The following is a 16,782-nucleotide window of genomic DNA, read 5'->3' as shown; positions in this document are numbered from 1 at the left end:
GTAGGACACTTTTAGAGTGTCGGGAAAGTTATTTATCGTCGTTGCCTTGTAAACATTGACAACTGTAGGTGGCGTACATATAACATAGCTTTTAATGTACTAACGAACAGCTGTTCAACAAACTAATTATCCCAAGAGAAAGAAGGCGTGGGTGAGTATCTAGAAAGTTAGGTAGTTTTTTGTGTGTGTTTTTTAATCGTTATATTTCAAATTCTATTTGAAACGTTATCTAGTTATTATACACTAGGACTACGTCGTTCCAAGTTTTGTCTCAATGTTCTTGAATTTGTACTTGACATATTATAGCTGGCTAACAACAATAAGTTAGCCAGTACTAGTAACGTCAGTTAACGTAAACTCGTACATCGCCTTGGTCCGAACAATTGCCCTTATTTTAGCGCCCCCAAAACGTAATACTTCCAGATCAACTGTAATGTCAATACCATTGTAAAGCACAATTTCTCCTCTTTCCAACAGAATCAATTACATGACCTAAACGCTGCCCGTTCCTGTGTAATTCAAGGCGGCAATGAGCTCCGTCAGGTCTTTTTAAAAATGGCGGTTGGGGAAGCGAAACTAATGCGTGATAGTGAGATGGAGAGATGTTGTGTGGGAAAATTGCTTTCACCTTATCGCCTCTAATATGTAAATAAAACACTATAAAGAGTTTATGTCATCACTCATCCTAATATTTATATATTTCTTAATTCCATTATTTTACTTTTACGTTGTGTGTATTGTTAGATATTACTGCACTGTTGGAGTTAGAAACACAAGCATTTCACTACACCCGCAATAACATCTGCGAAACATGTGTATGTGACAAATCAATTTTGATTTGAAATAAGACACACACACACACACACACACACACACACACACACACACACACACACTGCTGAATTCCATGCTAGGGGAAATGGAGAGGGAGATACTGATTGGGTGGGTGGCTTCCTCTCCATTGTGTTCACAGTGTTCTCGACCACTGGTGTTTTAAGTATGACCCCATTGGCCAGAGCAACTCCCCTCTAATTTCACTCAATGACTATAAATCAAGGTTTCAGATTTCATTCCTTTCAGAGGGACATTTTCCCAACTGTCACCTTGTTAGTCTGTCATCTCAGCACATGCCAGAGGATTGAGGTTTTTGCTGTACGTTTCTATTGCCTCCCATGCACCAGGTATGATCTGCCTGGCCAGTGAAAGGCTGTGCCCCCCTCCCCCCCCAGTAGCTGTCACCACGGCGGGGGACATCAGGACCTCCATCTGCAGGGTGGTCATCTACCTTCAGAGGGACATGTCCGGGGACAGCTGCCAGCTCCCCCTGCACTGGCTATGCCTCCAAACCCAGGTCATCTCCACTGGCTCCCAAGCCATTAGACCTTCCCATGAAGGTATACATGGAACAGTGGGCAATCAGGGCAGCTATGGTCAGTTATGAATGAATGTGCCAATATCCTCTGTGTTTATGTAGGCTATACAGTGTGCTAGGCAGACTGTATACACTTACGCATCATACACATTAAAAACAATATTTTAAATACTTATATGGTGATGCCAAAAGAAATAGAAATATTTTCATCCTTGAATAGACAATAAAGTTATATTATATTCTCCCCCTCCACAGCCTCCCAGATGGCGTGTCCCAAGACCAAGACGTGCAGCTACAGAGCGGCGGTGTGCCTGGGTAACAAGTATGTGCGTCTAAACGTAGGGGGGACCCTGTTCTACACCACGCTGCAGGTGCTCACCAGGCAGGACTCCATGCTGAAGGCCAATGCCCCCCCCCCACAATGCAGCAGCAACACACATAGAATGGGAATGGAACCTCTAACCCAGGCAATTTGATTGGTTAACTCATGGGTACCCTTTCAATGGCTGCCTGATATTGTGATGCAATAATTTCCATGGTAATGTAGAATGTTCATTGACATGATATTAACTGATGTGGCTCATGCAATGGAATGTGTTTTTTTGTAATGTCAGTTGAGTTGAATCAACAAATCACACCACATATTTTAGCACATCTTTTACTTCCTGCTTTGCTCCTATGAGTACACTTGCAATGTCCACCCATCTATTCAATATATTTCTATGGCAGCACATGCAGTCAGGTGCAGAGGAGGAGAAAATGTGCGTCTCAAAAAAAAAAAAAAAATGTATATATCTATTACGAGAACCGCAGTAATTTGGCTGGCCAATCACCTTCATCCAAAATACCATGACTGTTACAACTATAGTGGCAGTAGGTATAATGTGCCTGAGTCTCAAATGGCACTCTATTCCCTATGTAGTGCGCTACTTTTTACCTGGGTCCCTAGTGAACACTATTGGAAAGGGGATACCTAGACAGTTGCACAACTGAATGCATTCAACCGAAATGTGATGTGCGGGGGCGGCCTTAATCAACGTCCACATCATTGGCGCCCAGGGAGTAGTTGGTGTTGGGGGGGGTTAAACAGTGGATATATCCCACCTTGTTGGCTCAGGGGATTCGAACCAGCGACCTTTCGGTTACTGGTCCAACGCTCTTAACTGCCAGGCTACCTGCTGCCCGCTAGGATGCAGGCTGTGTCAGTGTCATAGATGTTCATTGGAATGCATGACATTCAGTATTTGGACTAGCCAAGGTTCTACTGGGAGGTTCTGCTGTCTCCATGGTGACAGTGGGAAATGATACATGCGGTAGAGAGATCAATCGAACCCAACCAAAACAATGGAAATGCTATGGAAACGCGTGGGTGAAATGCACTATGTTGAGGTATAAATCGGTAGGTAATATTTGTATGGATGCCAACCCCAATACATTTTCATGTCATCGTCGCCAATCAACGACATTACAGTTTAAAAAACTACTTTGACTACCACCACTGATTTCTGTATGCTAGCTGAGCTACCAGCTTATACGAACAGGAGTTAGCATTTAGCAGTCACTTCTTCTAAACCTGAAAAGTGGAAACAGACAAATATATCCTAATTGGACTTCAGTTACCGCATTGTGGGCCTGTTACAATACATCAATCATGTCGGAAATGACGAATATCCCCTTTGTTAGATCAGATTTGTTGAATCCAATCCGGCGTCCTGCTTCTATCCCCCACGGTCTGCGATCCATTAACCTGTAGATGTCGTAAAGAGGTTATATTCCACTAATCCTAACTCATACAGTCCAATAGAATATAGGTTATATTCTACTAATCCTAACTCATACAGTCCAATAGAATATAGGTTATATTCTACTAACCCTAACTCATACAGTCCAATAGAATAGAGGTTATATTCCACTAACCACTAACTCATACAGTCCAATATCTACTAACTCATACAGTCCAATATCTACTAACTCATACAGTCCAATAGAATATAGGTTATATTCCACTATCCACTAACTCATACAGTCCAATAGAATATAGGTTATATTCCACTAACCCTAACTCATACAGTCCAATAGAATATAGGTTATATTCCACTAACCACTAACTCATACAGTCCAATATTTGCAGTGTGTGCAAACCTGGTCAAGAACTACAGGAAACGTATGATCTCTGTAATTGCAAATAAAGGTTTCTGTACCAAATATTAAGTTCTGCTTTTCTGATGTATCAAATACAGTGCCTTGCGAAAGTATTCGGCCCCCTTGAACTTTGCGACCTTTTGCCACATTTCAGGCTTCAAACATAAAGATATAAAACAGTATTTTTTTGTGAAGAATCAACAACAAGTGGGACACAATCATGAAGTGGAACGACATTTATTGGATATTTCAAACTTTTTTAACAAAACAAAAACTGAAAAATTGGGCGTGCAAAATTATTCTGCCCCCTTAAATTAATACTTTGTAGCGCCACCTTTTGCTGCGATTACAGCTGTAAGTCGCTTGGGGTATGTCTCTATCAGTTTTGCACATCGAGAGACTAACATTTTTTCCCATTCCTCCTTGCAAAACAGCTAGAGCTCAGTGAGGTTGGATGGAGAGCATTTGTGAACAGCAGTTTTCAGTTCTTTCCACAGATTCTCGATTGGATTCAGGTCTGGACTTTGACTTGGCCATTCTAACACCTGGATATGTTTATTTTTGAACCATTCCATTGTAGATTTTGCTTTATGTTTTGGATCATTGTCTTGTTGGAAGACAAATCTCCATCCCAGTCTCAGGTCTTTTGCAAACTCCATCAGGTTTTCTTTCAGAATGGTCCTGTATTTGGCTCCATCCATCTTCCCATCAATTTGAACCATCTTCCCTGTCCCTGCTGAAGAAAAGCAGGCCCAAACCATGATGCTGCCACCACCATGTTTGACAGTGGGGATGGTGTGTTCAGAGTGATGAGCTGTGTTGCTTTTACGCCAAACATAACGTTTTGCATTGTTGCCAAAAAGTTCAATTTTGGTTTCATCTGACCAGAGCACCTTCTTCCACATGTTTGGTGTGTCTCCCAGGTGGCTTGTGGCAAACTTTAAACTACACTTTTTATGGATATCTTTAAGAAATGGCTTTCTTCTTGCCACTCTTCCATAAAGGCCAGATTTGTGCAATATACGACTGATTGTTGTCCTATGGACAGAGTCTCCCACCTCAGCTGTAGATGTCTGCAGTTCATCCACAGTGATCATGGCCCTCTTGGCTGCATCTCTGATCAGTCTTCTCCTTGTATGAGCTGAAAGTTTAGAGGGACGGCCAGGTCTTGGTAGATTTGCAGTGGTCTGATACTCCTTCCATTTCAATATTATCGCTTGCACAGTGCTCCTTGGGATGTTTAAAGCTTGGGAAATCTTTTTGTATCCAAATCCAGCTTTAAACGTCTTCACAACAGTATCTCGGACCTGCCTGGTGTGTTCCTTGTTCGTCATGATGCTCTCTGCGCTTTTAACGGACCTCTGAGACTATCACAGTGCAGGTGCATTTATACGGAGACTTGATTACACACAGGTGGATTGTATTTTTCATCATTAGTCATTTAGGTCAACATTGGATCATTCAGAGATCCTCACTGAACTTCTGGAGAGAGTTTGCTGCACTGAAAGTAAAGGGGCAGAATAATTTTGCACGCCCAATTTTTCAGTTTTTGATTTGTTAAAAAAGTTTGAAATATCCAATAAATGTCGTTCCACTTCATGATTGTGTCCCACTTGTTGTTGATTCTTCACAAAAAAATACAGTTTTATATCTTTATGTTTGAAGCCTGAAATGTGGCAAAAGGTCGCAAAGTTCAAGGGGGCCGAATACTTTCGCAAGGCACTGTACTTATGTCATGCAATAAAATGCCAATTAATTACTTAAAAATCATACAATGTGATTTTCTGGATTTTTGTTTTAGATTCTGTACCTATGATAAAAAATTACAGACCTCTACATGCTTTGTAAGTAGGAAAACCTGCAAAATCGTCAGTGTATCAAAAACTTGTTCTCCCCACTGTGTGTGTGTGTGTGTGTGTGTGTGTGTGTGTGTGTGTAATAATGACAATTACAACAATACTGAATGAAGACTTTTATTTTAACTTAATATAATACATAAATAAAAATTTATTAAGTCTCAAATAATGAAAAATGTTCCATTTGGTTTAAATAATGCAAAAACAACGTTTTGGAGAAGAAAGTAAAAGTGCAATATGTGCCATGTAAAAAAGCTAACGTTTCAGTTCCTTGCTCAGAACATGAGAACATATGAATGCTGGTGGTTCCTTTTAACACGAGTCTTCAATACTCCCAGGTAAGAGGCTTTAGGTTGTAGTTATTATAGGACTGTTTCTCTCTATACCATTTTTATTTCATATACCTTTGACTATTGGATGTTCTTATAGGCACTATAGTATTGCCAGCCTAATCTCGGGAGTTGACAAGGCTTGAAGTCATAAACGGCTGTGCTTCAAGCATTGCTAAGAGCTGCTGGCAAACTCTGTTGCTGTTTGAATGAATGTTTATGAATGCTTATGAGGCAGCCTGCTGCTGCCTACCACTGCTCAGTCAGACTGCTCTATCAAATATCAAATCATAGACTTAATTATAATATAATAAACACACAGAAATATGAGCCTTTGGTGATGAATGTGGTAGAATCCATGAACTATCATTTCGAAAACAAAACGTTTATTATTTTATCAGTGAAATAAGGATCCGTTCCGTATTTTATCTAACGGGTGGCATCAATAAGTCTAAATATTGCTGTTACATTGCACAACCTTCAATGTTATGTCATAATTATGTACATTTCTGGCAAATTAATTACGGTCTTTGTTAGGAAGAAATGGTCTTCACACAGTTCGCAACGAGCCAGGCGGCCCAAACTGCTGCATATACCCTGACTCTGCTTGCACAGAACGCAAGACAAGTGACACAATTTCCCTAGTTAATATTGCCTGCGAACATGAATTTATTTTAACTAAATATGCAGGTTAAAAAAAATATATACTTGTGTATGGATTTTAAGAAAGGCATTGATGTTTATGGTTAGGTACACTGGTGCAACGACAGGAATCGCGAATGCGCTTGTTAAATCATCACCCGTTTGAGTAGGCTGTGATTCGATGAAAAATTAACAGGCACTGCATCGATTATATGCAACGCAGGACAAGCTAGTTAAACTAGTAATATCATCAACCACGTGTAGTTAACTAGTGATTATGTTAAGATTGATTGTTTTTTATAAGATAAGTTTAATGCTAGCTAGCAACTTACTTCCTTGCTACGCTCGCATAACAGGTGGTCAGCCTGCCACGCAGTCTCCTCGTGGAGTACAATATAATCGTCCATAATCAGCATCCAAAAATGCAGATTACCGATTGCTATCAAAACTTGAAATCGTCCCTAATTAATCAACCATTCCGATGAATCGGTTGACCTCTAGTCCTGACATGCATCCTTGGTATTGTTCAGCAGCACAGAGCCAGTGAGAGTGGAACCAGACATTGTTTAGACTGGTTCAGGTCCTCTTTTTCTCTTATGTACTATAACAGCCTGCCTGTGGTGTCTGTTTTGATTAACAGGACCAGAAGGAGCAGTCTCTGTGTGTAATCCCTGTTGTCACCTCTGCCAAGGAGGAAGAGAGACTGATCCAGGCCTGCACCATGCCTGTGGTGAAGCTGCTGTACAAAAGAAGCAACAACAAGTACTCCTATACTAGGTGAGCTTCTACAAGTATAGTGTCTTACAAAATGGCAGCCCTATACTTGTTCTGTTGTTTGGAGAGTCAGTAATAGTTCATGACTGTTGGTAAATGAGTGAGGGCCTCTAATGTCAAGTACTCGTTATGTCCTCTGTGTTGACAATGGAATGCTGTACCTGTTGATCCGTGGGTTGTATTCCTCCACAGTAACTCAGACGACAACCTGTTGACCCGTGAGTTGTAATTCCTGCACAGTAACTCAGACGACAACCTGTTGACCCGTGGGTTGTAATTCCTCCACAGTAACTCAGACGACAACCTGTTGACCCGTGGGTTGTAATTCCTCCACAGTAATTCAGACAACAACCTGTTGACCCGTGGGTTGTAATTCCTCCACAGTAACTCAGACGACAACCTGTTGACCCGTGGGTTGTATTCCTCCACAGTAACTCAGACGACAACCTGTTGACCCGTGGGTTGTAATTCCTCCACAGTAACTCAGACGACAACCTGTTGACCCGTGGGTTGTAATTCCTCCACAGTAATTCAGACGACAACCTGTTGACCCGTGGGTTGTAATTCCTCCACAGTAACTCAGACAACAACCTGTTGACCCGTGGGTTGTAATTCCTCCACAGTAACTCAGACGACAACCTGTTGACCCGTGAGTTGTATTTCCTCCACAGTAACTCAGACGACAACCTGTTGACCCGTGGGTTGTAATTCCTCCACAGTAACTCAGACGACAACCTGTTGACCCGCGGGTTGTAATTCCTCCACAGTAACTCAGACGACAACATGTTGATCCGTGGGTTGTAATTCCTCCACAGTAACTCAGACGACAACCTGTTGACCCGTGGGTTGTATTCCTCCACAGTAATTCAGACGACAACCTGTTGATCCGTGGGTTGTAATTCCTCCACAGTAACTCAGACGACAACCTGTTGACCCGTGGGTTGTAATTCCTCCACAGTAACTCAGACGACAACATGTTGATCCGTGGGTTGTAATTCCTCCACAGTAACTCAGACGACAACCTGTTGACCCGTGGGTTGTAATTCCTCCACAGTAATTCAGACGACAACCTGTTGAAGAACATTGAGCTGTTTGACAAGCTGTCGCTGAGCTACAATGGCCGTGTTCTCTTCATCAAGGCCATGATCGGCGACGAGATCTGCTGCTGGTCGTTCTACGGACAGGGACGCAAACTGGCAGAGGTCTGCTGCACATCCATAGTCTACGTCACAGAGAAAAAACAGGTTGGTTAGGGGTTTCACACACACACACACACACACACACACACACACACACACACACACACACACACACACACACACACACTCATTAATTCACTCACTCACTCACTCACTCACTCACTCACTCACTCACTCACTCACTCACTCACTCACTTATTTGTTCATGGCAGTCCATCGTTGCTGACACAGGCACACTATCTTTTGTACTGTAGCTAATCTTAATGTTGACCATGTCCGTCCGTCTCTCTATCTCAGGTGGAGTTTCCAGAGGCCAGGATCTACGAGGAGACTCTGAACGCTTTGCTTTATGAGACACTTCCTGTCCCTGACGACTCCCTATTGGAGGCCACACGCCGTCGACACGCCCACAGCCACACCCACTGTGGTTTCCACAGCGAGGAGGAGGAAGGCCCCACCCACTCTGGGGTATAGCACCTACGACGACCGGCCTCTGGGACACTAAGGATGCGTCTCAAATTGCACCCTATTCCCTATATGGTGCACTACTTTTGACACGGGCTCTATATAGGAAATAGGGGCCCATAGGGCTCTATATAGGAAATAGGGGCCCATAAGGCTCTATATAGGAAATAAGGGCCCATAGGGCTCTGGTCAAATGTAGAGAATAATGTGCAGTTTTTGACGAAGCCTATCTAACCACAGAGGAGGAAACTGGTTCCCTACTGCCCTGCCCGCTGGGACACTAAGTTATACGTCTCAATATGACGCACTATGTAGTGCACTACCATTCGAACCCTCATCTCCCTGTCAGTCACCTCTCAGTGAGAGCCTCAAAATGTATTTAATGATTCATCCAACCTAACTCTGCACTAATTACTGTTACTCTGCAGCCATTGGTGAGAGTGAGTGATGGCTCCCAAAAGGCACCCTAGTCCCCATCCTATACCCATAAGGCTCTGTTCAAAAGTAGTGTATAAGGGGAAAAGGGTGCCATCTAACCACTCCTTACTGACCAGCCACTGGGACACTAAAGGCGTCAGTATGCTTCCCATCCAAAACTGTTCAGAAACAGTTTGTGTATAATATTATAATGATATTTTAAGATTTTTTTTTGTTTGTTTTGGTCTTAGTCAAGTTTCTTTTTTTTCAGCTGTTCGTGCAAACACAAACACAAACACAAACACAAACACAAACACAAACACAAAATCCTTGAGGCCGAAATCTGTAGCTGAAGTCGACCCCTTTTTGTCGGTGATTGGTCAACAGTAGGGATTCTTCAATTAAGTTTTTTTTTTTATTGTCGTTCAACAAGAAGACGACTAGTTTTCATGCACATTTTATCACTTGAGAAATCCTGCACCAAACCTCTTAGTTAGATGTAAAATTGTGCGTCTAAGATCTCTGCAAAACTTTAAAATGAATGACAGATTTCATAAGTTATCTCAGATGAATTCTGACTATTTTGAGGAAGTGTATTCTGGCTGCGGCATCTCAATATAGACAAACAGTACTATTGCCACTTTTTTTCACATTTTTCAAGGGAGTATGTGAGCACACTTGTTTGCCTACGGCTAGGCGCCAGCCGAACTGTAGCTAGCTGACGCCTTCAGGATGTGTCCCATCTAACCACAGAGGAGGAAACTGGTTCCCTCTGGCTCTTCACTGAATCACTACACCCACCACTGAAGCACTGGTGGTGTTGGCCCCAAAATGGCCTTGGGCACAAAATGGCTGCCAAGCTGCATCACCCTGGTGCCTGACAGACTTTGTCGATGGAAAACTCGTGATTTAAAATGTTGAGGTGCTTATGCTGTTTCTTCATGGTTTTATATAGAACTCTCTTCTTCACAAAACAATCAAATCTGTGTTCATACAATCAAAATTGCAACTTCAAATCAGCGAAGGTGAAGGGGAGAAGACCGGTTAAAGATCGATTTTTAAACCTTGACACAATTGAGACATGGATTGTGTATATGTGCCATTCAGAGGGTGAATGGCCAAGACAAAATATTGAAGTGCCTTTGAACGGGGTATGGTAGCAGGTGCCAGGCCCATCCAGCCAATTTGACACAACTATGGGAAACATTGTAGTCAATATGGGCCAGCATCCCTGAGGAATGCTTTCGACTCCTTGTAGAGTCCATACTCCCAACAAATTGAGGCTGTTCTGAGAACAAAGCAAAGGGGTGCAACTCAATATTTGGGAAGGTGTTCCTAATATTTGGTCTACTCAGTGTAGGTAGCCATCAGACTTATAGACTTATAGATGGTTTGTGTACATTTATTATACAGCTGGGGGGGGGGGGGGATTGTGACAAGTTCAAGGACCAGAAAATGTATCACAAGCAATCAAAATCAACTATCGTAGCCCTTTAGCCTTCTGTGAATAGACAGGGAAGAGTGTGAATGGGTTTTTTGTGTGTATATTTATAGTTTTGAGAGTTTATCATATCCCATGTTGACATATAGTCATGCCTAAGACTTTTTCATGAAAATGCTCTTGAGGGACACATTCAACGATGTCTATAAATGGCTAATCTCATTCCCAGATACTTCGGCCCAGTGCAGTAGCCCTGGGATCATGTTCCTGCTTTGTGCAGTAGCCCTGGGATCATGTTCATGCTTTGTGCAGTAGCCCGGGGATCATGCTTTGTGCAGTAGCCCGGGGATCATGCTTTGTGCAGTAGCCTGGGGATCATGCTTTGTGCAGTAGCCCTGGGATCATGTTCCTGCTTTGTGCAGTAGCCCTGGGATCATGCTTTGTGCAGTAGCCCGGGGATCATGCTTTGTGCAGTAGCCCTGGGATCATGCTTTGTGCAGTAGCCCAGGGATCATGTTCATGCTTTGTGCAGAAGCCCTGGGATCATGCTTTGTGCAGTAGCCCTGGGATCATGCTTTGTGCAGTAGCCTGGGGATCATGTTCATGCTTTGTGCAGTAGCCCTGGGATCATGCTTTGTGCAATAGCCCTGGGATCATGTTCATGCTTTGTGCAGTAGCCCTGGGATCATGTTCATGCAGTAGCCCTGGGATCATGCTTTGTGCAGAAGCCCGTGGATCATGCTTTGTGCAGTAGCCCAGGGATCATGTTTGTGCTTTGTGCAGTAGCCCGGGGATCATGTTCATGCTTTGTGCAGTAGCCCGGGGATCATGTTCATGCTTTGTGCAGTAGCCCGGGGATCATGCTTTGTGCAGTAGCCCAGGGATCATGTTCATGCTTTGTGCAGTAGCCCTGGGATCATGTTCATGCAGTAGCCCGGGGATCATGCTTTGTGCAGTAGCCCTGGGATCATGTTCATGCAGTAGCCTGGGGATCATGCTTTGTGCAGTAGCCCTGGGATCATGCGTTGTGCAGTAGCCCTGGGATCATGCTTTGTGCAGTAGCCCAGGGATCATGTTCATGCTTTGTGCAGTAGCCCTGGGATCATATTCGTGCTTTGTGCAGTAGCCCTGGGATCATGTTCGTGCTTTGTGCAGTAGCCCGGTGATCATGTTCATGCTTTGTGCAGTAGCCCGGGGATCGTGTTTTGTGCAGTAGCCCGGGGATCATGTTCATGCTTTGTGCAGTAGCCCGGGGATCATGTTTTGTGCAGTAGCCCGGGGATCATGCTTTCTGCAGTAGCCCGGGGATCATGCTTTGTGCAATAGCCCTGGGATCATGTTCATGCTTTGTGCAGTAGCCCTGGGATCATGCTTTGTGCAGTAGCCCTGGGATCATGCTTTGTGCAGTAGCCCGGGAGTCATGCTTTGTGCAGTAGCCCAGGGATCATGCTTTGTGCAGTAGCCCAGGGATCATGCTTTGTGCAGTAGCCCAGGGATCATGTTCATGAATGGCAGGTCATTCTTATTAACAGCGTTAATCAGGTATTCACTGAAGACATTTCCTCTTCACACTTTTAAGGGAGTGGTTCTGGAACCTGTGGAGGGAAGCAACGGGGGTGGTTCTGGAACCTGTGGAGGGAAGCAACGGGGGTGGTTCTGGAACCTGTGGAGGGACGCACCAGGCGTGGTTCTGGAACCTGTGGAGGGAAGCAACGGGGGTGGTTCTGGAACCTGTGGAGGGAAGCAACGGGGGTGGTTCTGGAACCTGTGGAGGGACGCACCAGGCGTGGTTCTGGAACCTGTGGAGGGAAGCAACGGGGGTGGTTCTGGAACCTGTGGAGGGAAGCAACGGGGGTGGTTCTGGAACCTGTGGAGGGAAGCAACGGGGGTGGTTCTGGAACCTGTGGAGGGAAGCAACGGGGGTGGTTCTGGAACCTGTGGAGGGAAGCAACAGGCGGGGTTCTGGAACCTGTGGAGGGAAGCAACGGGGGTGGTTCTGGAACCTGTGGAGGGAAGCAACGGGCGTGGTTCTGGAACCTGTGGAGGGACGCAACGGGCGGGGTTCTGGGCAGACAGCTGTAGTTTATTGACAGGCCACTTGAGGGCACTAGTTAGAGGTATAATGACAGTAAAAGGTCTGTAAAAAGGTTATTCTGTGTGTAATATATATATGTACACATTGACAACAGTATTGTGTATGTATATAGTGCATTGTGTGTGTTAATATATTGTGTGTGTGTATATATATATATATATTGTGTGTATGTTTATATATATTGTGTGTGTGTCTGGTGTGTGTGTGTGTGTGTTAATATATTGTGTGTATATATATATATATATAGTGTGTGTGTGTGTGTGTGTGTGTATATATATATATATAAAATGATGCTAATGACCACATTGATTTATTTCTACTGCAGCTTGACATGCGATGACATCATTTCTAAAGCGGGAATCCATTTCCCTCAAAATAATCTTCATTCAAGATATTCTTAGCCTGAAAATAGGCTCAGACCAACCTATGCCATAGATCAGAATAATGATAATGTGTTTTGTAATAATTGAAGGAAGAACAAATGCAAGCAGGGCTATTTACTTAGGATGATGTTACATGGCAATATAATTAAACATTTGATAATTGCGTCACACTCACAGCAATAGAGCCCAAAATAGATGAGAGAGTGAGAAATTGTGTGTCTGTTGTCTTGGTTACAGTATTGTCTGTCTGTCTGTTGTGTTGGTTACAGTCTTGTGTGTCGTGTTGGTTACAGTATTGTGTGTCTGTTGTGTTGGTTACAGTGTTGTGTGTGTTGTGTTGGTTACAGTATTGGGTGTCTGTTGTGTTGGTTTCAGTGTTGTGTGTGTGTGTGTCATGTTGGTTACAGCATTGTGTGTGTGTGTGTGTGTTGGTTACAGCATTGTGTGTGTGTGTGTTGGTTACAGGAGTGTGTGTCTGTCTGCTGTGTTGGTTACAGCATTGTGTGTGTGTCTGTTGGTTACAGCATTGTGTGTGTGTGTGTGTGTTGGTTACAGTATTGTGTGTGTTGGTTACAGGAGTGTGTGTCTGTCTGCTGTGTTGGTTACAGCATAGTGTGTGTGTGTGTGTGTGTTGGTTACAGCATTGTGTGTGTGTGTGTGTGTGTATGTTGGTTACAGCATTGTGTGTATTCCTATCTGTGTTGAGATTCTGTGTGAGTCAATCTGTTTTTGAAACACCCATGGCTCTTTCATATTAAATAGAAAGACTACAGCTAAAATGCTGCTTAGCTTCACACCTCAATTCCCCTCAATCCTCCAGTCCTCTCACACACAGAGGGAGAGGAGAAGAGGGACGAGGAGAGCTATTAATATCTGCCTGTCAAAGTGCTGGAGCTGCGTTTGGAGCGGGAGATACAGTATGTGAAGTGATTTATCCCATTGATAAAGAGTGGTAGAGGGGGCTGGTCCAGCTCCGCTGACGTCATTCTGAGGGGGTCTGAAGATGGCTCCTCAATGCTCCGCGGCAGCACGGGCCCACACATGCGTCAACGGCCAGCTGTCAGGAGGCACCGGCACACTGCTGTGAGAGGGAGGGAAGGAAGGAAAGAGGTAAAAGTAAATAGAAGCTTAGAAAGGGCGGAAGGCACTAGACACCCTTGATTGCGGACAATCAGTTTGACTCTGTTGCTGTCACTTCGTCTGTCACAGAGACCGACATAAGAACACGGGAGAGCCATGGGTTCGTCCACAGATGAAGAATTCAAAGAGAAATTACTGTGGAATGTGAAACGAGAGGTAAGCGCATTTGTTTCACGCCCCTGTTGAACTGTTCGGGACATTTCTGTAAATCAGTTACATAATGTATTTCTCTGTTAATTTCCGTGTGACGTTATGAAGAATGCGTAAATGTTGTGGATACATTTGAATCCATTTGCTGTGTGCACGGCGCTGGAGAGTAATTGTTAACACTATGGGTTTGTTATGATCGTGTAGCCTACTGTAGCCACCGCTGGCAATACTGTAGCGCATGTCATCATCCGTTACATTTCTATAATTGATCACACTACATTCTGACATTTTTTTTTCCAACAAAATGCCAGGGATTTTTTTCTCCATGGTTTTTGTCGCCGCTTCCCTCGGTTTCCCTTGAATGTTTACTCTTCAGCAGTTTAGTTTGCCAAGGGAGCATGATGAGGAAGAGAGGCATTGAAATGAAAACCTTCCTATGGAAGTATTTGGTTATTAACAAGAAGGATCGCTACAGGTGGAACACACAGTGAATGATAGCCTAGGCTATTGCAGTGCCATCATATGGGATATAGATATATCTACTGCAGCGGCTAATTGTGGCACAGTGCAGTGAAACCTTCTTTCCATATCGATATTACGACAGTCATTAGGATACTGACGATGCTCCGGCAGTTTTAAATGAATAGGACGCAGACCGTTATACAACTGTTGTTACAATCAAATCCATCTTTATTTTTTTTTGTACAGCTTTTACATGCTACGCTTTTCCTTCTTCTTCTGATTTGTTCATAATTATACCGTAAAAGACGATCAGAAAATGGGAACTCCACGATCAGAAAATGATAACACTTCACATTAAGTTGCACGTATACCTGTGTAGTGACTGTCGTTTCGCTGTAACAACAGGTGTTAAGAGACTATGCCTGAGGCACTCAGCCCCACGGTCACTGAGCAAAAAAAAGCATAGGTGTACATTGCATCATTTGCCCTCGGTTTAAAAACTGGATGGTCAGTTGGAACTATTAATATGAATGTCAGAGGTTGTTGGTTGGAAATAAATGTTTTACAATACAGACGTGTCTACCAAACAGCTAGCAGTGTGTCACTGGGGGTGTCTACCAAACAGCTAGCAGTGTGTCACTGGGGGTGTCCACCAAACAGCTAGCAGTGTGCCACTGGGGGTGTCCACCAAACAGCTAGCAGTGTGCCACTGGGGGTGTCTACCAAACAGCTAGCAGCGTGCCACTGGGGGTGTCTACCAAACAGCTAGCTGTGTGTCACTGGGGGTGTCTACCAAACAGCTAGCAGTGTGTCACTGGGGGTGTCTACCAAACAGCTAGCAGTGTGTCACTGGGGGTGTCCACCAAACAGCTAACAGTGTGCCACTGGGGGTGTCCACCAAACAGCTAGCAGCGTGCCACTGGGGGTGTCTACCAAACAGCTAGCAGTGTGCCACTGGGGGTGTCTACCAAACAGCTAGCAGCGTGCCACTGGGGGTGTCTACCAAACAGCTAGCAGTGTGCCACTGGGGGTGTCCACCAAACAGCTAGCAGTGTGCCACTGGGGGTGTCCACCAAACAGCTAGCAGCGTGCCACTGGGGGTGTCTACCAAACAGCTAGCAGTGTGTCACTGGGGGTGTCTACCAAACAGCTAGCAGTGTGTCACTGGGGGTGTCTACCAAACAGCTAGCAGTGTGTCACTGGGGGTGTCCACCAAACAGCTAACAGTGTGCCCCTGGGGGTGTCCACCAAACAGCTAACAGTGTGCCCCTGGGGGTGTCCACCAAACAGCTAGCAGCGTGCCACTGGGGGTGTCTACCAAACAGCTAGCAGTGTGCCACTGGGGGTGTCTACCAAACAGCTAGCAGCGTGCCACTGGGGGTGTCTACCAAACAGCTAGCAGTGTGCCACTGGGGGTGTCCACCAAACAGCTAGCAGTGTGTCACTGGGGGTGTCTACCAAACAGCTAGCAGTGTGCCACTGGGGGTGTCTACCAAACAGCTAGCAGTGTGTCACTGGGGGTGTCCACCAAACAGCTAGCAGTGTGCCACTGGGGGTGTCCACCAAACAGCTAGCAGTGTGCCACTGGGGGTGTCTACCAAACAGCTAGCAGTGTGTCACTGGGGGTGTCTACCAAACAGCTAGCAGCGTGCCACTGGGGGTGTCCACCAAACAGCTAGCAGTGTGTCACTGGGGGTGTCCACCAAACAGCTAGCAGTGTGCCACTGGGGGTGTCCACCAAACAGCTAGCAGCGTGCCACTGGGGGTGTCTACCAAACAGCTAGCAGCGTGCCACTGGGGGTGTCTACCAAACAGCTAGCAGTGTGCCACTGGGGGTGTCCACCAAACAGCTAGCATTGTGCCACTGGGGGTGTCCACCAAACAGCTAGCAGCGTGCCACTGGGGGTGTCTACCA

The 16,782-nt window shown here is 44.7% G+C and overlaps 2 protein-coding genes across 3 annotated transcripts in view; both read left to right on the top strand.

Annotated features, from left to right (window-relative positions):
• The first annotated feature begins 17 nt into the window (after positions 1 to 17).
• Positions 18 to 10,360, top strand: LOC109904938 (BTB/POZ domain-containing adapter for CUL3-mediated RhoA degradation protein 2-like). Its single transcript, XM_020502032.2, has 6 exons — positions 18 to 151; positions 1,182 to 1,430; positions 1,628 to 1,839; positions 6,982 to 7,118; positions 8,170 to 8,359; positions 8,612 to 10,360. The coding sequence occupies exons 2-6, from the start codon at positions 1,184 to 1,186 to the stop codon at positions 8,786 to 8,788; spliced, it is 963 nt and encodes a 320-aa protein (XP_020357621.1). The 5' UTR covers positions 18 to 151; positions 1,182 to 1,183; the 3' UTR covers positions 8,789 to 10,360.
• Positions 10,361 to 13,981: 3,621 nt separating this feature from the next.
• Positions 13,982 to 16,782, top strand: part of LOC109886971 (small G protein signaling modulator 2) — a 196,417-nt gene continuing 193,616 nt past the window's right edge. The window contains exon 1 of one of the 2 annotated variants that reach the window (XM_031791255.1): positions 13,982 to 14,411. In XM_031791255.1, the coding sequence (XP_031647115.1) occupies positions 14,352 to 14,411 (60 nt within the window). In that variant the 5' untranslated portion in view covers positions 13,982 to 14,351. The remainder of the gene's footprint in view (positions 14,412 to 16,782) is intronic. The other variant, XM_031791256.1, reaches the window with a different exon arrangement.

This window comes from Oncorhynchus kisutch, linkage group LG15, assembly GCF_002021735.2.
Source record: "Oncorhynchus kisutch isolate 150728-3 linkage group LG15, Okis_V2, whole genome shotgun sequence".
In the NCBI taxonomy this organism is placed as follows: Eukaryota; Metazoa; Chordata; class Actinopteri; order Salmoniformes; family Salmonidae; genus Oncorhynchus; species Oncorhynchus kisutch.
The sequence above is the reverse complement of the archived record's forward strand: the minus strand, read 5'-3'. Positions and strand labels throughout refer to the sequence as shown.